Consider the following 23228-nt stretch of genomic DNA (forward strand, 5'->3'; position numbering starts at 1 on the left):
GATTGAATTTTTTATATATTTATTTTATGTCAAATCAAATCAACACAAACAAACAAAAAAACCATATATTTTAGTATTTTACAGCTGTTCTTTCCAAAGATAATTGCACTTAACTGGCACACCTGTATGTCAGGGACATTAGGTTTAACTATATCTTCTGGTCAATACCCACACACTTCAGAACTCAATAAAAAGTTACATTTATGAGCTTGTATTTCACTTATTATGTCTTATTCTACCTGACTTATTTATGCCTGAAGTATACAATCAAAAGCAGATTTGAAATAAATTTTAAAAAGAAACTCTCAACTTACAACTAGTTCCCCTTATTTGTGCTACATTTCATTTCAGTTTGAATAAGAATTTGAGAGCAAATTATCAAGCCAGTAGCTCTCTCTTGCTGTGAGGATATGGAATTCTATTTTTTCTTTCTTACTTGTATAAGTCACATATTATTTCACAGCCTTTTAATCACAGTGTAGTTAACTCCCATTTTAAATCTATTTTAGATCTATGACATTTGATTTCCTTTTGGTATGTACATTTCAATACAACTTGATATGGTTCTCTTAGTCTAATTATGAGAGTGGCTATTACAATGTTACCACTTTATTCTGATGGTTTTCACTTCATTGTAGCTTAAGTCATTAATTCTATTAAATCCCCATAATGCTATAGTATAAGAGCCAACACATTTCAAACATGACCAAATCCACCAACAAATCTAATCATCAAGTTTTCTGAAAATAAATGCTTTTTATCATCATTAGAATATATACTTTTAAATATCATTGAAAATTCAATTAAGAAAAAAAAACTTTTTGTGAACAATTCAAAACTTGTATAATTCTTTTTTCATATTTTAAAAACAATGTTTATTTCGATGTTTGTAAAGTATTTGAATTAACAAATGTTATACCCTTAAAAGACTTTTTCTTTACATTGATAGCTTACGTTCAAAGATCTATAAGTCTAAAACATATGAAACATCATATTACTTTGAATAGCTCCACGACAATGTTTTGGGAGATTGGCTGATCACTGTTAATGCAAAACAAGAAATATTTGATGGGAAATATTTCATGGGGGTAGCATCAAAATGGAAATACAAGGCTTCAATCTATGTTAGAAAAAATTATAAGAGCCACAGCATACTGCAATCAGGCAAGATAAGCTTTATTGATACAATGCTTGATTGAAAAATGTTTAAAATAAGTGATTAATGAGCCCAGGTGGATATTAGAATTTTACTTTACTCTAGAGTCAATATAGTTCTTATCAAAACTTTAAATCTGTTGTTGTGAGTACGACATTCATTTAGTCACATGACCTTAACAATGATTGGTTTCTTCTCCTGCTCAAGAGATCTTAAAGGGGAGTAATTTATTTATTATATAAATAGTTTTCAACAGGTGATTTATTTCTTGGGTAAAAATACTAATGGTTATTGTGCACCTTATGAAAAAAATAACTGTTTGCTATTATATTTTTTATCACAAAAAAAAAAAAATAATAATAATACCTTGCTAAATCACAAAATTAATTTGATATACAGATCTAAAAGTCTGCTAGATTTAAAAAAGAATTATATCTTCTTTTCCAGACAAATAAACAATCACAGTTACTGACTTAATAAAATAACAGACAATAGAGCCTATTTTACATAAACTCTTGCATAAAACTGCTTTTTGAAAAAAAAAAAAAATGAATTAATTAAAAAATCCAGATTTATTATGACATGCTATGTGGCATAATACACCTTTATGAACACTTTCTGCCAAGATCAGTCCAAATGATGGTTGTGTTTTGAAGTTTCCAGGACATGACAATAAAGCAGCTCAGAGAATTCCATTGTCTCCAAGACAGAAATTGAAATATATTTTAAAAAACATTTGAGCACACATGAAAAAAAATGTTCAATCACAACTTGCTTTCCAGAAGGGAGATTATCTGGGAATTGCCCAGGTCTTTTGCTAACTGTACTGCAGTAGTTTGACCCATCTTGAGTAAAGGATCAGCTCCATGTTTTAATAGACACTCAATAATCTCTGTGTGTCCTAAACAGACAAAAATCAATAAAAATTGCAGTCAAATTCTGAACTTACAATGGTTTGAAATTAAAAAAAAAAAAGTCCAAATAATGCCTTAAAAAAAAACACAAACAATCTATAGGATTCTACATGGACCCCCAAAAACTTTTTCACCCAAATTGACAAACAGAGGTTGGGAACTACTCATTTATAGATGAGAATGTATAATACAAGACAGTAAAATGTGTCACATAACTTTCAAATATAAATAGTTGACATCTAACCAGCAAAAACAGACAAAAGCAATGGGGTGACAACTGATCATTCATGACAGCCAAATGTAAAGGGGTGACAACTGATCATGCATGACAGCCAAATGTAAAGGGGTGACAACTAACAATGGATGATAGACAAGTGTTAAGGGGTGACAACTAACAATGGATGATAGACAACTGTTAAGGGGTGACAACTTACCATGGACGATAGACAAAAGTTAAGGGGTGACAACTTACCATGGACGATAGACAAGTCTTAAGGGGTGACAACTTACCATGGACGATAGACAAGTCTTAAGGGGTGACAACTTACCATGGACGATAGACAAAAGTTAAGGGTTGACAACTTACCATGGAAGATAGACAAAAGTTAAGGGGTGACAACTTACCATGGATGATAAACAAAAGTTAAGGGGTGACAACTTACCATGGACGATAGACAAGTCTTAAGGGGTGACAACTTACCATGGACGATAGACAAAAGTTAAGGGGTGACAACTTACCATGGACGATAGACAAGTCTTAAGGGGTGACAACTTACCATGGACGATAGACAAAAGTTAAGGGGTGACAACTTACCATGGACGATAGACAAGTCTTAAGGGGTGACAACTTACCATGGACGATAGACAAGTCTTAAGGGGTGACAACTTACCATGGACGATAGACAAAAGTTAAGGGGTGACAACTTACCATGGATGATAGACAAGTCTTAAGGGGCGACAACTTACCATGGACGATAGACAAAAGTTAAGGGGTGACAACTTACCATGGACGATAGACAAAAGTTAAGGTGTGACAACTTACCATGGACGATAGACAAAAGTTAAGGTGTGACAACTTACCATGGACGATAGACAAAAGTTAAGGTGTGACAACTTACCATAAACGATAGACAAAAGTTAAGGGGTGACAACTTACCATGGACGATAAACAAAAGTTAAGGGGTGACAACTTACCATGGACGATAAACAAAAGTTAAGGGGTGACAACTTACCATGGACGATAGACAAGTCTTAAGGGGTGACAACTTACCATGGACGATAGACAAAAGTTAAGGGTTGACAACTTACCATGGAAGATAGACAAAAGTTAAGGGGTGACAACTTACCATGGATGATAAACAAAAGTTAAGGGGTGACAACTTACCATGGACGATAGACAAGTCTTAAGGGGTGACAACTTACCATGGACGATAGACAAAAGTTAAGGGGTGACAACTTACCATGGACGATAGACAAGTCTTAAGGGGTGACAACTTACCATGGACGATAGACAAAAGTTAAGGGGTGACAACTTACCATGGACGATAGACAAGTCTTAAGGGGTGACAACTTACCATGGACGATAGACAAGTCTTAAGGGGTGACAACTTACCATGGACGATAGACAAAAGTTAAGGGGTGACAACTTACCATGGATGATAGACAAGTCTTAAGGGGCGACAACTTACCATGGACGATAGACAAAAGTTAAGGGGTGACAACTTACCATGGACGATAGACAAAAGTTAAGGTGTGACAACTTACCATGGACGATAGACAAAAGTTAAGGTGTGACAACTTACCATGGACGATAGACAAAAGTTAAGGTGTGACAACTTACCATAAACGATAGACAAAAGTTAAGGGGTGACAACTTACCATGGACGATAAACAAAAGTTAAGGGGTGACAACTTACCATGGACGATAAACAAAAGTTAAGGGGTGACAACTTACCATGGACGATAGACAAGTCTTAAGAGGTGACAACTTACCATGGACGATAGACAAAAGTTAAGGGGTGACAACTTACCATGGACGATAGACAAAAGTTAAGGGGTGACAACTTACCATGGACGATAGACAAGTCTTAAGGGGTGACAACTTACCATGCATGACAGCCAAGTGTAAAGGAGTAGCTTGCTCACACTGATAGTTGACACAATTCACATTGATTCTATCACATCGACAAAGTAACTCCACAATCTGGAGATCACCAATATTCGCAGCAGCATGAAGTGGTGTATTACCAGTTTCAGCTGTTTGGTTCACATCCAGTGTTGGATTCACCTGCAAAATTATCACAATTCAATTGTAGATTACAACTCTATATTTGATTCTTAAAACTCTTTGTGTATTTCTTAAAATTGTTTGATTCTTAAAATTGTTTGTTTGATTCTTAAAATTGTATGCTTGTTTCTTAAATATTTATTTATTTTCCTCTCAAGACATCAAAAAACTCAACGTATGAATTGAACACTGCAAACATTGCATACATACATCAACACAAAACTGAACACAATGCCAAAGTACATCAAAAGCAAAACAAAAACATAAATGCCATAATGTAATAAAACCAGGACACAATATTAAAAAATAAAAGCAAAGAGAAACAAAACTATTAAAAATAATAGGACCTAGATATCGGCGCAAGAAAATTATGACCCAAATATCAAAGTAAAGTGAAAAAAAAAGAGTAAATTGACCACAAAATACTCTAATTAAAGAAAATTTATGGAATCAGTATGAATAAGAACCTTAAATTAATTTAAGTCCACAATTTGTTGATTTAGTATTTGATAGCATCTTTCATTCAACAAGTATTATTGTAACATTTAGTATCATGTTAATGTATAAGTAGAAGACCCACAGGGTAGCATATGTCGCTATTTTTGCAGGGCCAGCCTTAGGCCACTGCAACCTATGCGACTGTAGTGGGCCCAGCACTTTCACAGGATCTGTGCTAATTCTAGGTGTAAATTATTAAATTAAACCATTTTATAACTTATAACAGATTTCCCATGGCCTCTTGATTTACCAAGGAGCTCCTGGAAATCTTCTGAAATTGCAAAATATACAAAAAAGTCCTGGAAAAAAAATCTCCAGAAAACACATAAAAATCTCCTGAAATATATGGACAAAAAATTGTCATTTTGGGTTGTCATTCAATATGGAAAATGCCAAAACTATGCACGATTAAAAAAAACGGCATTATGCTATACCCGTAATTGTGGAATCTGGTGAAAGAAGCTTCTCCCGCCACAAACTAATGAAGAATTACTTGAGGTCAACAATTCTCTTAGATTGAAACATTAGGTAATTCTTGCTGTTGAGCGTGATCTATGTAGCAAATAAAATTTTTATGATATACTGTATGACTTCGCTAATGCAAGGCTCGTAAAGTAATTCTGTAGGTAGTATAAAATTAATAAAATGCAAATAAAAATTTTCTAATACAAACTTATCCCTACCCAAACTTTGCCCCGCAAAATCCGTTTCGCATAGGGCCACACAATGGTTAAGTCCAGCCCTGCCATTTAGTGACAGGTGAATACAGAGTAGATTTTTTTTGCCGCTAAAGCTATGTGGGGTAACTCTAGTCCAATTTGCAGAAATAAAAGAGTGATCTTTCCATGACTTCTTGGTCACAATGGTTAAGTCCAGTCCTGCTATTTAGTGACGGGTGAATACTACTTATTCTTCCCCCTCCCCCCCCCATTATTTTTTTTTTCGCCACTTAAGTTACGTGGGGTAAGTCTAGACCGACTTGTAGAAATAAAAGAGTAATCTTTTCTTTACTTCCAAATTGTTGAGCCATAAATAGAATTATATATATAGAGATTGTAACAACTTTGTCTATCCTGGCTCTTTGCAACATGATACAACCAACTTAAAGAAATTGACAACTCAGTGCTTCAAATAATGTAACTCTTTAATGTCTAATAAATCACAGCCAATACTGTATAACTGGCGCTTCGATACACTGACTGTACAAATGCTTCACAGTGGGTAACTGTAAAGAAAAATACCCCTTTCACTCCTAGCGATCTATAGAGCAGATAATATAAAAGTCATGTTTCTATGGCCATCGGTTAATGAAGGTGTCATGTGGCCAGTACAATGACCAACTGCCTTTACTTTCCCAACTCAAGTCAGGTACCCATTAGAGTTGGTTGGAGTCAGGACATCCTAAGAATCTCGGAATTAAAAATCCCAGTCTTCACAGAGATATAAGACTGGGACCTCTCTGTTCAGAAGCCATACAACTTGTCCAGCACATCCTGCATAGATAACTGTACTGCTGTACCGAATTCTATCGGTCTTTCCATCTTGTGCTAAACTTGTACTGGATTGAAATGTTTCTGACCAAATTCACATAGGACTAACTGTACCATAATGGATCTCTAATCATGGATCATTAATAAGCAAAGTGCCTTGAACAACTTAGCTCTTTATACAAGATCTCCTGAAAGCCTTCTCAAAACCGATAGAACATCGCCAGTCCCTTCTAGATGATCACTTAACTATATCTGACATGAATGCAAGATTTGAACTTGAACCCTCTTGTTAGGTGGCCAAGTGGTTTTGGCTTCTCAGTAACACATCCCACTTTTTTGTTGTTTGTGGAAACCAGTAGTCAGGATGTGATGTAAAAAAAAATGAACCTTTAGTTTAGACTAAAAAAACTACTTGGCAAATAACTCACCAATGAGAGAAAATATTTCACAATGGCTGGTTGTTTACACATGACAGCGGTAAACAACAAAGATTTACCATGAGAGTCTGAATATGTTGATTTGATATGTCCACTTTCAATTAAATAGGTTACTACATCAATGAATCCAAACCTGCAATGTGAACATTTAAAGAATTGATTGCAATGAGTTTATTTTGCAAAAATTCATATTATTTCGAAATGGTTTTAAAATTAAGTGTGCATATTGTAAGCAAATAACTATTTAAAAAGACATTTGAGTTACTTAATAGATCATCTGCAACTCTAATTTTATCGTTAGAAATTGTAGAAATGGACAAATATTGTCACTTTTATCTTCTGTTATTGTTTGTTAATGATGCAAATATTCTAATTCAATGTTACTAATGTAACTGAGGTGTGATATTGTGTAACATAATGTGAGATTATGGCAGATCAGAAGGTTTTCATTTTTTTTGTTGTTTCTTTTCAGAACTTAACAATGCATTTTAAAATATTGGATGTTTAATTTTCCTTAAACTTCTATAAGAGATTTTCATATATACTGTAAGGTTGTTATTGCTGGAAGCACGCCACTTCTAATAAAGTGCTTCCAATGGAATGCATCTCAAATAGCATACCAGGAAGCTTTGGGCAAGAGGGGCTCATTCGCTTCGGCTAGCTACCCACCAAAGAGTAGGAAAACTCTGAATGTAAACTTCTCCTGTCTTGTGGCTTTACCCAAACAAAGCTATGTTTTATTTTTAAGTTTTATTTTTGTGCACTTTTTAACACTGTAGAATCAAATTTCTTAAGCTCTTTTGACAGTAGCTCAATTTTTTAAATTTAGTTGGTAACATTGAAGTTCAATTAAGCATCCTTGATATTGTTGAATTTATCATGAAAATCCTTAATAAAATATTTACTACAATTAATCTTAAAATATAATTATAATTTAATTAAAAATAAAATAAACATGATGTTAAAGACATACTGTATAGACTCTGTCATCCTTTGAAGAAAAGTTCCTTTCAAAGATGTATCAAAATTTTTACTAGACTTGGAATTGTGGCCTGTTAGATTTCTGTAGAAATTAATGACTGAGGACCATACATTGACCAGAGCAAAGCATCTGGTTGCTAAAAGCCACTGTGCATACTGCCGATTAGATGTTGAGCATCTGACATCAGAGAGCAACTTTTTGTACTGATCCTGTCTTTCTGATGTAAGAATATCTAAATAGTCCAAAAATATGTAAGGCCCATGCCTACCTATTAATCTCATTGGATATTCTTTAAAAACTGCTCCCAACAAGTCTATAATATCACGTCGAGAAACCTGTTTACTCTCTCTACCCACAGAAAAAGCCAAGGCGACCTCATTTAACAAAATGTCATATTCCATTGAAAATATGTCCTTTTTTTGAGCATCAGGGAAATCTAATAGCCAAAACTGTGCAAAATAAACAAAGTTATCTCCACTGCTGCAATACTTTGTTAACTCTTGAATGGCATCGTTCGATCGCTTGAGCCAGCTGGCTACAATAGTGGCATCCATAAATGTTAATATCTCATCAAAGTTTGATCGAATGTTCTTTTTGATGGATTGTTGACCAGTGGAATCAGAAGATTTGCTCCGGTCAACATTCTTAACATTTGATATTGTTAAGTTCGGCACTGGTGGGAGAGGTGTTGGCTTAGGTAGATCGTGCAGACTTGTTGAAAGTGGAGCAGATAGTTTTTTCCTTTTTTTCTTTTGTGACTTTACATTTTTCTGATCCCTAGAAGATGGCAAAATCTGTTTTGAAAATCCCAAATCTTTCTGACAAGCTTCAGAGGACTTAGAATGTGTAAGGCCAGGAGATTCTGTGTTAAAACCAGAGTCAGGGGAAGTCACAGAGACAAGTGTAGAGTCATCCTGAGGGCTATTTGCGTAAGAGTGATCAGACAAAGATAAATTGCTGATTTCTTTGTTAAGTGAAATATCACAATCAGAATAAACTCCCTCCTCATCGCTGTCATTAAATGTCAGTCTGGAGACACAAATTAGGTCTCGTAAATCACGTACACCTCTGCTCATGACTAGTGTACAAGACTCAGCATATATCAACATCAAATGATAAAGCAACACAACAGTGCATATTCAAATCTCTTCCTCAGGCACATCCTGGATCTGCTGCTCCCCAACCACAATCTCTATGCTAAGTCTTATATCTGCAGCCAAGAATATGAATGTTAAATAAGCAGGTAATCTGATTTTAGAAAACCAAGCAAGACGAAACAAGAACATAAGAGTTTTGCCAAGGCCTTTGCTTAAATCAGAGTATAATGTTAGACCAATTGTTGGCGCATCCATGATCTCAACTGTTTCTGCAGCATCTGAAATATAAAAGTTAAGGTAATGAAATAGAACATATATTTTCTTTTTGAAACACACTACTTTACAAACTAACAACTAAAGTTTAAAGCAAAATGTTCATAACTTTTTTTTATCATTCACTATGTTAAAGTATAATATCAATACAACTGATAAATTGTTAGACTCACCCTTTTTTTGATGGGAAAATGTAATTTCTGATTCTAATTCTCATCTGTTAGGTTAATATCTGTAGTAAAACAATAAAACTTAGTATGAATGTTGACAAGGTTAAAAAAAAGTCATTCAGATTAAGAAAAGGCTTTACAAGTTAATTAAGTCTTTCTTTAGAAAGTGAATCACTCTCACAGTGTCAGAATTAAAATAAAAAGATTTATCAATACAAAATTGAGGCTTTGGAAAGTATTTATGTTACAACCTACACCATACAGAACAAAAAAAAAAAAATCATAAATATTGTGGTCATACAAATGTCTAGTTATAAATTAGTTAATGCCATTCCTTATTGTTTTTTGTTTTATACGTTTCAGATGTTCCTTTAAAACTGAAGACTATTACTATTAAATCCTAGCCCAAACCATCTGCAGGATGGCAGGGAGACAGGAGTGGATAGGGTTCAAGTCTGAGCTATTGTGACAACAGTCAGAAGCACATAGCACACAACCAGGCAGCCATCCATTGAGAATCAAGATCTACATTAGTAACAGGTGAAGTGAACTAGGTGTGTGACCCAAACTAGTCTGTATACAGACTCAAGATTAGAATGGTCTAGAATCAACTGCTGTAGGGATTCAGATGAAATTTTGAACACAAGTTTCTTTTACCTCTTAGGTGCTTGCTAAGACACGTTTTTGAACAGACGCCCTTCATAATCTACGCAATTTGTGAAAAACTGCAAGCTTTCTATCAAACCAAAGTTGTATTTATTTTTGGTATTTCTTCAAAAGGTTGCAGTTTCTATAGAAAGCATAAATAGAAATAGCACAAAAATTATGTGTATTACACTTTTAAAGATAATTCTTTCTTTTACCATTTAAGTCAACTTATTTTAAATTTGCATTACATCATTTCAGTTTCCTTTTAGACACACTCGAAATTACAAAAAAAATAATAATCCCAATAGCATTAAAATGATCTAGTAGAGATATCTAGTAGAGATATCAGATTGAAAGAATGAAAGAGAGAGAGCGGGGTATTTAATTTCATTGTAACAGAGATAAATTTACAGTTACACTAATTCACAGGCTAAAAATATTATGTTTGGGGGTTGCTAAAATGTGGCTCTTTTATTGAAATTTCAAAAAAAAATTTTTTTTTAAAGATTAAAGATGTCCCAGTTATGATTAATCTAAATAATCTAATGATAATTCATTTAATTTTAATTCATAATTGCATATATCATATATGTATAATATACACACTAAGTGACTAACTAAGTGACTAACACTAAAACTAGTAACACTAACAGTACTAGATCTAACAGTAGTAGATCTAACAGTGTCACACTTTTTTCAAATTTTTCACAGTAATCACAGTGACACTCAGACTCAGTCACACTGACTCGACTGAGTCACCGTGTAACATATCTGATATCATAATGATAATATAGTACCAATTCATCAAGCTAATCTGAATTTACCAAAATATACCTTATTAACACCGAATATAGTCTAGATCTAATAGAGCAGTAATGTACACATTAGTTCTAGAATCTAAGTTGTGGACAAGACTCTAGATCTAGATCTATTTTAGTTAACGAAATCTTTCTGGATTGTTAGGACGTCGCCATGACGGACGGGAGCAAAATTTAAACTCCATAAAATTAGAAAACAAAACTGTTGACAAAAAGAATTTAAAAAAAAATCAAGATTTAGATAGATCTACATAGTCTACGTGTCTAAGGTCAAGATCTATTTTTGTTTTATATAATATTTCTAAAATAGATCTAGGTATATCTAGTTATAAAGATATCTAGAGAGAGTCTAGATCAGAATCTAGATTTAGATATAGATCTAGATCTATATATATTCTAGATATAGGTCAACTTCCCTCTTTTATTGTTTACCAAGTTGATCTATATTAAATGAAACGAAACAAAACAATGTAGATATGAATATTATCATTTGTTTTGGTCTAGGCCACTAGGGGGTTGTAACTAATACATGTTTGCGAAATTTTCTCTAGACCATTCCTTTAATTCAATTGAATTTCAATCTTTAGCTGCGTTGCTAACTGGTAGCCTAATTGTACATTTTCACTCTGCGTTAATCCACCCCAACTGGCTTGAAAAAGGGAAATAACCAACCTTGTAATATTATCATGACCATATGATTGATGACATTAAAAAATATTTTAGTGCTTTTATTTATAACCAGATACAGTTTTTAAAATTTCATTTTTTGTAAATATAATTATGATATAGGCCTGTTGCTTGATAGAAATACGGAAGAGTACAGCTAAACCCTAAAAACATCATTTGAACTAAATTAGATACCAATGTAGCCTACATTAATTACCTTGTAAACTTTAGTTTAAAAAAATTAATAAATACAAATGTTGAGTATTATAAGACATCACAGTAGTTGCGTAACAAGTGAAAAAAACGTGTTTTTTATACTAACATTTAGACATTTTAGACTAAACTAAACAAAATTGTCCACATATGCCTACTCATTTTTTTTTTTTTTGCTAGCTACTCTTAATAGTAGGGCCTAATGTTGCGTTTGAAACCCAACCCAAGTCAAGTAAAATTAAGTAGAACATTTACACTGCTGTTGACATTCAGAGATTAGCCATCACATTTATTTTCACTATGGTTGAACTATGACCTCAAATTAATGACACACACACACATTCAATATTCTCTTATCTCAACATTGTCAGTTGATTGTTCTGCTAAGAAAGTGCTGTTGAAGTTCTGTTCACATTGTAACTATTATAATTACCATTATTACCTTTTTTTTTCCTTTTTAAAATTAGGATTCTGACTACAATAAAAATAAAATATAGCTGTATGTACTTTTGACAGGCAAAGTTGATATTTATATAAATTGCTTAATTATTCCTAAAATGTGTTAGTTTCTGTTTTGTTTATATCTGGATCTGTGAAAAACCTGTTGAAATTTTTTATTTAATTGAAACAATTTAAACACTATTTATTACAAGGTAATCAACTATCAATATGTTGTATACTATATATAAGCCTCTCTTGATTACAAAGTAATCAACTATCAATTGTCTTTTAGCCTTAAAGTTTTGTTTTTTTTCAAAAGTCTATTATATGTTTTTGCTTCTTTTCAGATCTATTTGTGAGAAAATGGACATACAATTCAAAGGTAAAAGAGCATTGGTCACTGGAGCTGGCAAAGGTACTTTTACACTTTTTATTTTATTGATAATAGGTGTATATATATATATCAGAGTTTATAGAATTTAAAAAAACAAAACGTTCTCATGTCTAACTGTAGATTACATTATCTTGGTTTTTATTACATGAATTAAAAAAGTATCATCTAACAGAGAATGATGTGACTACTAATGTTTTCATTTCCTGCGCAGGTATTGGACGAGCAATTGCTATGAAGCTTGCACTTTGTGGTGCTGAGACTGTAGCAATAAGTAGAACACAAGCAGATTTGGATTCTTTAAAGGCTGAGGTAGATTATTTCAGTAGTTCCAAACCTCTGTTTCTTAGTTGTACTGTGTAATAGTCAGTCTCCTAAGGGATAGTGGCAGCAGACGTCTTAACATTCCTGTTTTTTTTTAGTGTCTTGCCTTTTACTTTATAAACATAAAAAGTTATAGACATTCTTTTGGAAATGAAGATTATTACATTCTTGGTGACAGATTACCAGAACTAAATGTCGACATGGTTCAAACATAGGAGACATCGGTACTATGCATATAATTTTAGGGAATTTATTTAAATACAGATACTTATTGATATAAAAAATATGGTTATAAAATTTACATATGAAAAATTATGGAAACAAGAGGTTTTTGAACATCTTTCCAGAATTGTAATTTTGATAACTTTGTTTCACTGACAATGGCAAACATACATTCATTTTAAAACTTAAAAGTCATAGCTAATTGTTCTTCTGCTTAAGAGTTAAATTTTATATATTGAAAATGTGTTTATCACTGGGCACATGGATGTGTAATAAGAATGATCATATATTGTCTGGATTATCTGCTTATTACCTCCCTTACTAGATAAAGACAAAGTTCACATTTTAAAACATTACAAACAAGAGTTTTGTCCCTTAATAAATTGAACCTAAAACAAAAACTCACCATATGAATTGAAATTTTCAAATTTTCCTGGCATAGAACATTTCATAATATTAAATTCAGCTTAATACCATTAGACCTAATTATGTTAGACTATGGTTAATGCAAATTGTTTGTATTTTCAAGAACTAAAGAGAGAGCTGTACTTGAAGTATATGATGTCATTTATTTGTAAGAAACATCATCTTGTGTCCAACCAATAATTACTCTGTCCTATGTCACTTGTTCATTTTAGCCCCAACACTTTCAGAGGATAAATAAAAAATAGGCATCTGCAATTAAATTTTAAGAAATTGTTTTTTTTTTCTTTTTTGTTCGTTGGTTACAATTTATCAATGTTTTATTATTTTTTAAATTTTTCTAATTGTAAAAAAAAACTTTGACAATTGAAACACTTTCATACAAGTATAATCTAAACTTTAGTATATACAACCAGACATCACAATAAAAATTAAATTTTGTTTGTTATGAGATTGAAAAAAAATTCATCTTCTCTTAAAAGTTTAAAAGTATTTATTAAAATTTGTTCTTTTAAATTATTTTTTTTTTGTACTGAATTTGCTTCCTTTTTTTTTTTTTTTTTTTTTTATTAAATTGTAGTCTCAAACCTAATCAAAGTTAAAGTCTTTAGTTCTCAAACAAAATCTAAGTAAAATAGAAATTTTCTAGTTCTCAAACATAATCTAAGTTGAATAAAAAAAATCTTCAATACATTTTTTTAATCAATTTGTTTTGTTCATGTCTCATGATAAGAGGTTTGTTTTTTGGTTTTAGTCTCCCTCCATTGAAACCCATGTCATTGATCTTAGTGTCTGGTCGTCTGCTAAAAAAGCTCTTGAAGCCTTGGGACACTTTGACCTCCTAGTCAATAATGCTGGCGTGTCCAGAATAGCTCCATTCACTGAGGTCACTGAAGAAGACTTTGATTAGTAAGTTCAGACATTTTCAACATTTATTTTCTACTGGGTTTATGGCATATTAACATACTTAGATCATGTTATGTGCTCATTGGTTTATGTTTTTTTAAAAGGTTTATTGTTTATGGGTCATCACCGTTCTTTTTACTTGTCAAACTGTCATTAAAACTGAAACCAAATATTTTAATTTTAGGTTGAAAAATATTTAGAAAATTTATATCTGAATTTCAGAAGCAAACTTAGCCTCTTATGTAATTCAAATGTATAAAATAAAGTATTTAAATAATGATGTAAATGTATGTCATTTGAGTTTAATACATTTATAGTAAATGTATTTCAGTGTTTTCAACACAAATTTCAAGGCACTATTCAATGTATCACAGGTAAAGAAGTCATTCTAAAACTTTTGATAGTTAAACCTTTTATAGTTCATACTTTTTCACTCTAACTGGTCTAATCTGTCACAAGAAAAACTTATCACTTACTGGTGCAGGATGCATGGGGCATCAAATTTTCACTGATCATATAATGAGTTTCTATTTCCTGAGCTTTACATTAAAAACTACACACTGATCATTCATAAAGAAACACAAACTACTATATTTAAGATGTAAATTAAAAATGTTTACTTTGCTACTTTGTTAATCTCCTATATTTTTTGTTAAATTAAATACATGCTTGAATCAAATTTTTTTTATTGGTTGAAATCTATGATAGCAAAATACTTTTACACCTAATGTAGAGAATTTTATTCTTCCTTTTTACCGAGTTGTTCTAGAAATAGTCACCAGATTTGAGCAACTTCATGATGGCAGATAAATATGAATTCTGATGCCTTCCTAACTATTAAGTTCTCAGATCCAAATCAATCTTGATAGTGGTCCTAACAACATTTAGTCAGGAGCATAAGAGGCTTCACTGTTGTTGTTTTTTTTTTAGTTTCTTCAGAAGCCTCCAAACTTCCAAAACATTGACCTTTAGGCTATTGAGTTTCATATAAAAAATATCAGCTAGATGATTCAGTCCCTAATTTAGTCATCTTGATTTGCATATTTCTGACATATGCAGTAAGTCTACATGTGAGCAAAACTAAGATAATCAAGAATTGCTTGTGATCAACATTGACAAAGTTACTACTGACTAGTTTGGCAATTTTTGATCTGTTGAGGCTGAGAAGCATTGCCCAGGGTTGGGGCTGAAAATAATGAATTTTTGTTGCCTTCCTACATTGAAATCAATCTCGAAAGTGCTCCTAGTGACATTGACAAAAACTCATTTAGTCTAAAATGACGGAGGGGGGGGGGGGGGTTTCAATGGTTTGTCACAGTTTCTTCAGAAGCCTCCGAAATATCTAAACAAGGATCTGTTGAGCTCTTGAGTTTTTTTTAAATATTGGTTATTGTAGATTAGATGATTCAGTCCCATATATTGTCATATTGATTTGGTTATTTCTGACATTTGTGATAAGTGTGGCCAACCTAAAGTTGAACAATATCTACTTGCGATCAACAATGACAAATTTACAACTCAATAATTTGGCAATTTCATCTATTGAACAAGTGCTGGTGAAAAAATTTGATTTTGATAAATTATTTGACAGTCTTGTCAGCAAGAAATTATGTAAGATTCATTTGTAGTATCTTTTTGTAAAATGGATTTTTGTGAGTTAGCAAGCTGCAGTGCATTAACAATGAATACACATTATTTTGATGAAAAAAAATAAATTTTCGCTATTTTTTTTTTTTTTTTTTTTTAAGGCATCAGGAGGAGCTGCTGCTCTGGGTATCATATACCCAAGCTATACCCCTATAGGACCAGCTGCTTATTTGCACCCAATCCTAAAGTACCGAAACATTCTTGTCATTTAAAATAAAATGAATATGTAATCAGACCAACCAATTATTGGGACCAAAATGATTGTGGTCAAATTAACCAGAATCAACTGTATTTAGTTGATTGTTGTTTTAAATGCTTCCATCTTTAAATTAAGGACTGTTTCATTATGCTGCTGATCCTAATCAACATAGTGCCAGTAAAGTTTTTAAAATACTTTTAATCTTCTTCTACTTAGTTGGGAAAACATGTTTAGCAGCCTTGATGTGGACATTTTTACTATAAATGCTCTTCTAAATCCTTAGTGGTGCTGAGGACATGTCAGACTTTCCTAATTTTACCCAGAACTATGTACAAATTAAACCTATGTCCTATCTCTGCGAAATAAATTATAACGAAATATTAATAATCATATATTTTATTTAAAAAAAAAAAAGACAACTACGGTAACTTGAAAACTAAATAATATAAATAATGTTAAACCTATAAAAGGGCAACTTTTGTTGATATTTACATTACTAGCCACATATATATCATGATTACTATACAGGTGGTTGCTAAGTCTATGAAAGAGAAAAAATCTGGTGGTGCTATAGTTCATGTGTCAAGTGCAGCCTCTAAACAGGGACTTAACAATCATGCTGTTTACTGTTCTACCAAAGGAGCTGTGGATTCATTGACTATGGTTATGGCCCTTGAGCTAGGACCTCATAAGGTAACTTTTGAAATTCTTTTGATATTTTTTTTTTTTTGGAGGGGTGGGGTGGAGGTTATAAAATACAATTGAAAAGATTCATTTGTAGTATCTTTTGTAAAAAGTATTTTTGTGAATTAGCAAGCTGTTTTAAAGTTAGAATTTATGACTGCATACAAAAAAGGGACATCAGCAAATCATTTGTTTACAATATCATCGATTTAATTAATGAGGGGAACAGATTTACTAGAATCCAAGTTTTGCATATTTTTCAAGGTCAATATTTTATATTAGTAGCATTTAAAAAATGTATTCATTCTTTCAAAAGGTTAAAGTGTAGATAGTTAGAAGGATATGACTTACAATTAGAACAACCACAAAAATCCAATGCAGAGCACTTCATATTGATAGTACTCAAAGTTTCAAATGCATTGTTCTATAGCAAGAGTAATTTATTTTTCATTAACCTTTCCATAAAAAAAACATTATTTGACAAATAAAAAATTTAAAGAAACTGAAGGGTTAAAATAAATATGAGTAAACATTGTTCTATATACTATGTTCTAATTACAATATTCTATTTACAATGTATTAAAACAATGATACAATAATGCAAAAATAAATTATGAAACAAAATAGTACAAAACTACATAGTAGTAAATAAATATTAGCATGTCTTGCCTAACAAGTTCACAATAAATTATTATTTAGTTCTATGTTCTGAAGCTGTACCATGAAAAAAACAAACTTGTCAGGTTTTGGTATATAGCTTGTAATTATCTGAACACAAAACAGAACAAATGGTTAAGCCAATAAACTGTTCATAAATAAAACAAAGGTTACATTCTATGTTTAGCTAAATAGGTATTAAAGATGGCTTTGAACCACAACTAATTTTTTTGTTTTTCACTTCAACTTGTTTCTGACTTTACTAGATCATTTTAATAATTAAGTTTCTTTCATTTTGTAAGACATATTCATGTATACAGTATAAAACTCAATCAGATTGCACATATTAATTATAGGGTTATAAGGCTTTTTAAAAAAAAAAAACATTAGTTATTCATATCCGTAATGTACTCTTTTAAAAAGTAATCTATGTATATAGATGTACATTACTACAACCTGGGGCGCTACTGATCCCAAACTGAATTGGACATTTGTCGTTCAATTGGACACATCAGGTACTTAGAGAGGGAGAAACTGCTGTGTGGCCAACATTGTTCTGACCATAGCTAATGCCCAGGCTTTCATCTTGTTTCTGTGAGATGAACATAGTCGTTCTAAAACTGAAGGAGGCATATATAGAAAGAAAGATCTATGTGCTAGAGTTTAAAAGAAACAATTAATGTTCTAAACATTTATACTACTGTAACAGAGTTTAATATTGACAGTGAGTCCTTGTCGTCAGATATACTCAAGTTGACTAAAGTATTCTAAAGGACTAAGAGTTATGTTACAATATCAATAATTCCCCTGTTCTACTTCATTAACTTGAAGTTTTCTATTTTTACTGTCACTAAGTTAATGTTTGTATATTTGTTACCATAGTACTTGTTGTTTACCTAATAACTGCCCTATCAATAAAGAATTACATATTACAATGATGGAACTAACAATTCCTGGTCTTGGGCTCGCCAGTAAACATCTCCAATTTTCCAGGCACTGGACTGATAGGGATTTAACTTTATCCCTGATCGAATCTCATGGGGGATGTATCCTCTGTCTGAAAAGAAATGGCTTAGGGCATCAATGTCCTGGGCTGGGCAAACTGTTTGAGGCAAGAGTCTCTTGTCTGTCATCTGTCTCCACTCCATAAAAATATAAGGCACTTGAAGAGCAGAGAAGAATGTTGATGCTGTGGCCAATGCTTTGCATTCATAGCCTTCTGGAGAAAACAAAACAAACGTATCAACAGATTGTTCAACAGATTTTACTGTTATTTACTTTGTAATGATCTAATTGCTACTTTCATTTTTCCTCTTCTGGATTGTAGTGTTTAGCATAGTAGTGATATGACATAGTGATATGACATAGTAGTGATATGACATAGTAGTGATATGACATAGTAGTCATATGACTTGCTTTTTTTGTGACTGTACTTCAAAGTTTGGTTTAAGAAATGTTGTGGGGCATATAAAACGTATACATTTGACCTTGAGCTATTGTTCAGGACCAGAGAATGGTTTTAATAAAACGTCTGGTCATTTCTCCAATTAAATCTATTTTCGATGAGGAAAAAAAATTAAAGAGCAGAAAATAAACAAAACATATTTTCAACATATCCAAATCTAGTCCCCCATATTTTCGATCAATTTTATTAGAACATTAGATGATATAAATAAAGTAATCATTTTCAAATCCGTATTAAAAAAATTAAGGCCCCTATGTTCTTTTTATCCGCTTTTTTTCTGGGAGGCGAAATGAATTAAAGCAAAATAAATTAATCTTTTTGTTTACCTTATGCTTTAGTTGTTTGTTTGTTGTTTTTTTAAGACATCTGGTTTACTTTAAACTTAAAAAATCTTATAACGGAATTGAAACACTTACCTATATCAATTTTAATGATGGCAGTTTTAGTAGTAATTACATACAACAAATCATCCAATGTTAAGGTGACCACTGTGCATTGATTTTGGCCACTTTTTGTCCATATGTGGCCACAGTTCTCTAGGACGTGTATCCCGCCTTGGTTGTCTTCATTGGTAGATAGGCTAACATTCCAATGTCGGTCAGACAAGGCGTTGGCCAGCAGCACAATGTTGTCCTGCCAAGGCTCAGCGCGAACTCCGGCTAGGAACCGTTTGATGTTCTCGTCCTGTGGCTCCAGGGCGACCACCCTGTGGCCAGCCGCTGAGGCCAGAAGGCTGTAGTACCCTATGTTTGCGCCGACGTCTACGACAGTGGCTTGCGGGAACCTTTCCAGCGCAACAGAGAATGCCTTGGTGATGTAGGGTTCCCAAAGGCCGCTGGTGAGGAGGGACCTGGAGATGAACACATCCTTCTCCGGAGGGTACAGGCACGCGGTAAAGGAAGGCGAAGTCTTGCTCTTCACGCACGTGTAGCTGGCGGTGTCCGGGGTCCACTCAAGCCTTCGGTCGGTGCGAAGGTCCACGACTTTGAACCTCTCCGGGAGAGAGAAATGCTGCCAGTCGAAAACGTGGAAGAGTTGTCTGTGGCTGGAAGGGAAGCTGTGCAGAGTGTCTTCCCTTGAAGAGAGTATGGGCCTGTGGACGTCCTCAAGCAGATCATTGCTCCAGAGGTTGCCCAAGGTTTGCAACAGGCAAACAATCAGAAGTATTAATATGAAGGATGCCACAGAAAATTTACCTGTGGAATACACAAAAATAGAAACAGTTTTGACAATCATATGTACAATATATACAAGGCTTTTGTGCACTAGCGATTTGGTATTAAATTATATATTCCCACAATACACTCCCACTGATAACCTTTTCCCGAATTTTCAATTCTGAACATTTTAGTTGGTTGCCATTCTGATGTGGGATACCTGACATTTTCGTATCTTGCCAACTTTTAACTCAATTTATGAAGAATAGACAAAAAATGTGTGAAAAAAGAATGCCAAGAAAAGAAAACAACATAAAAGCGCATTGACAGACAGTGGAAAAGGGGGTGGGGCTGTGCCTAGACAGATAGCCGCCTAGTTAAAGAAAGAGCTATGGAAACAATCCTATAAATTAACAAACGTATGTCATTTAAAAACTAATTGTTCTGTCGAAATAAATTACAAACATATCAATCTCATTAATTGTCATTTTAAGTGTTGTGCCCCTTGATGACCAAATGGTTCTCTACAAATAGGAGATGGCGGCAAGCGGCTTCCGTCGGATTTAAAGCTTTGAAAAAAACTTTTTTAATAAATCAGTTTGTGCCTAAACAACTTGTACTTCCATTTGAAATGTAATTAGTCGTGCGTTCATTGGTTGACACTTAGGAGGGTGTCGTGAAGTAATTACTTTATGCTTGGCAGCACACTCAATCAATCAAGCTGCACGAGTGCTCTTTTCTTGATTACATATCGATTCAATCTTTTTTTCATTTTTTAGGAAATACACATGCTTGTACAAATAATTATTTAAAAAAAAAACAGGCGTGTGGGCATTTAGAACATCTCTATAAATGAACTATTGACCACTAGCCTTCATTCAACGGCCACGACAGATATTTTGTTCCGGAAATGACCCTTCATGATACTCACTACAAGTCGTACACATCACTCCTTGGTTGTAGGCTCTAAGTCAAGGTCACCAGAAATGATGCTAAAGTGGTTGGGTGGACAGAAAAAGATGTGGCAGTGGCGTCACTCTCATTTGTGGTCTCCTTTTTTCATTCCCCCCCCCCAATCATTTTAACGCCTTTCTGATCAGTCGTTATTCACACTCTCTTTTCTGTACTAGTTAACAGTTGAATTGAAAAGAAGTTGCATATGTCATACTTGTTAATCTCTAGCCGCACCCGCCCACCCCCAATCCTAATTTTCTGCCCTATTCCTAAGACTACCGACTGGTCGTGTGGACTGCACTTCCGTTCTTATTTCGAAACATGGACACCGTCCTATAAGCGAGTTTTGATTGGGCGTCATCTTATTCAATTTTGAAAGTGCAACTTATATGTATATAAGCCTAGATCTACAGGTCGACTTGTGCTTGTCAATATTTTGATGGTTAAATTATAGTAAAGGCCCACTTGGTTAAAATAATATTTATGAAATGTCAAGTGACACTAGAGCTTCAAACTAAGTCGTATTGAATGTTTCTGGTGATTGACCATGCCCTAAACAGTAAATGTCCAGGAAATAGCTTAAAAGCCTTTTGAATGATAAACAAAACAAAAAAGAAAAGCTATTATTTATTTTGTCTTATTAAAACTTATATATTATGGAATACAAAAACAATTTTTAATTTCCAAATGATGGTCTTTTGTTTGGCATGCCAAATCTGGCAACATTTCATGATATTTGACATTTAATTTCATGTCAAACTTGTACATTGTATTTATTTATTAACATAAAAAATATCTTGTTAAAAATAAAATTCTTTTTTTCTTTTCTAATAGTTATTTGCATTCCTTTCTCAAACTAGTTTTTTTTCCCCAATCTTTTCTTGTCTCTCTCTTTCTCTCCACGTTTTAATTCCACAAAGTAAACAGGGCAAAAAAAAAAAAAGGTTAACAAATTTTCGAGATTGAAAATGATGAGACAGATTTGTTTTCTTTCTTTTCACCGCTGATAAATTTGGATTTTAAATCGCCTAATGTTCGGGCTAATATGGCATCTCTGAAAAACGTGTCCAGATTCTACGTCATGTCTACAGCCAATCCAGCTGCTGCATTCAAACAGAAGTAACAAAGACAAAGGAGTTCTTTAACATCGAGACAGGCGTTAGACAGAGATGCATCTTCCTTCTTTTTCCTCCTAGCCGTCGACTACATAATGAGGAGAGCAATGAGCCAGGCTGCTTGCGGTACTCCATGATGTCAACCACGACTTGGACGACGACGTCGCACTGTTCGAGTGTACCCAAAAGTGGTCTCCGTATCAACTTTGATTCAACTCAAATGAAGCGACTAGGATACGAGACAACGGGTATCCCCTTCAAACTTGGTCAGTCAGAGCTTGAACAGCTAGGCAAGTTTGGCGGCATCATAGCAAGCGAATAGGAAAGGCAGGGACCATTTTCCAAAGATTCCAGCCGTTTGGATAAGCCAAATTTTGAGACCAAAACCCACCCTTATCACACAGCGACATATGCATCTGAAACATGGAAGTCATCTGCAGGTAGTTTTAGGAGACCCTTACATAGGTCAGGTCACAAACAAAGAAATCTTATGCCAAAGTTGTGACCGAGCGTCGCATGAGGCTTGCGGGCCATGTCCTCCGACAGAATGAATCTCGCATCCCTACACAGACCTATATATATTTGGGGTCTACAACTTGATGCGCCTAGTTTTGAGATTATTAAACTGTAACACTGAAAGGTTGATTAACAATTTAAGACAGAAAGTATAATGTTGTGTGGCCCAATATTTATGTAGGGCGAAAGGTGACGAATAAGAATGGGTCTTAAACCCTGGACCATCGACATTCTGAAACGCAGACAACATGACCGGCGGTCATAGAAGCAAGTGATGTCATCATTTTTGTGATCAGAGGATGTCTATGTTGTCAGCAGAAAGATAAAATGAAACAAAAAAAAAAAAAAGATTCAATTTTGGATAACGTCATGAATTTAAGAGAATTAATAGAAAACATGACAGGACGCCACTACACCTCTGCGCTTGACTGTCTTTTCAATCTCGGTGATATTCTCTTTACACTCAGTTATAGTCTCT

At 33.5% G+C, this 23228-nt stretch overlaps 3 protein-coding genes across 13 annotated transcripts in view; 1 reads left to right on the top strand and 2 right to left on the bottom strand.

The window, feature by feature from the left end:
* Positions 1-2: 2 nt before the first annotated feature.
* LOC106060032 (uncharacterized) lies at positions 3-10927 on the bottom strand. Of its 3 annotated transcripts, XM_056020994.1 has the most exons (7): positions 10787-10927; positions 9962-10094; positions 9308-9366; positions 7756-9139; positions 6774-6915; positions 4177-4357; positions 3-2057 (listed from the first exon to the last, which is right to left on the bottom strand). In XM_056020994.1, exons 4-7 carry the CDS (start codon positions 8871-8873, stop codon positions 1921-1923), a joined length of 1578 nt encoding a protein of 525 aa, XP_055876969.1. In that variant the 5' UTR covers positions 8874-9139; positions 9308-9366; positions 9962-10094; positions 10787-10927; the 3' UTR covers positions 3-1920. The 3 variants fall into 3 exon arrangements, with proteins under 3 accessions (XP_055876969.1, XP_055876968.1, XP_055876970.1); XM_056020993.1 differs by lacking the exon at positions 9962-10094; XM_056020995.1 differs by lacking the exons at positions 9308-9366; positions 9962-10094 and having other exon boundaries at positions 10787-10880.
* The window catches only part of LOC106060031 (L-xylulose reductase-like), a 93854-nt gene continuing 81525 nt past the window's right edge, over positions 10900-23228 (top strand). For 4 of the 9 annotated variants that reach the window (XM_056020998.1, XM_056020997.1, XM_056020999.1 and 1 more), the window contains exons 1-6: positions 11456-11538; positions 12438-12505; positions 12696-12793; positions 14205-14359; positions 14688-14730; positions 16731-16895. In XM_056020998.1, the coding sequence (XP_055876973.1) occupies positions 11465-11538; positions 12438-12505; positions 12696-12793; positions 14205-14359; positions 14688-14730; positions 16731-16895 (603 nt within the window). In that variant the 5' untranslated portion in view covers positions 11456-11464. The other 5 variants (XM_056021004.1, XM_056021002.1, XM_056021003.1 and 2 more) reach the window with 5 other exon arrangements.
* Positions 17919-23228, bottom strand: part of LOC106060030 (uncharacterized) — a 58475-nt gene continuing 53165 nt past the window's right edge. Inside the window, exons 3-4 of the mRNA XM_056020996.1 lie at positions 19425-20204; positions 17919-18762 (exon numbers count right to left, since the gene is read on the bottom strand). Coding sequence (XP_055876971.1) covers positions 18473-18762; positions 19425-20204 — 1070 coding nt within the window. The 3' untranslated portion in view covers positions 17919-18472. The remainder of the gene's footprint in view (positions 18763-19424; positions 20205-23228) is intronic.

The sequence above is a fragment of the Biomphalaria glabrata genome, chromosome 2, assembly GCF_947242115.1.
Source record: "Biomphalaria glabrata chromosome 2, xgBioGlab47.1, whole genome shotgun sequence".
NCBI classification, from domain to species: Eukaryota; Metazoa; Mollusca; class Gastropoda; family Planorbidae; genus Biomphalaria; species Biomphalaria glabrata.

What these genes read in the sequence shown, in the direction of transcription:
- LOC106060032 (XM_056020993.1), bottom strand. Translation starts at nt 8,873, where the DNA reads ATGTTGATATATGCTGAGTCTTGTACACTAGTCATGAGCAGAGGTGTA. An exon ending in AGGATGACAGAGTCTATACA is followed by an intron (nt 6,916 to 7,755) that starts GTATGTCTTTAA and finishes TTCACATTGCAG; the next exon opens with GTTTGGATTCATTGATGTAG. An exon ending in ACACTTGGCTGTCATGCATG is followed by an intron (nt 2,058 to 4,176) that starts GTAAGTTGTCAC and finishes TTGTCTGTTTAG; the next exon opens with GACACACAGAGATTATTGAG.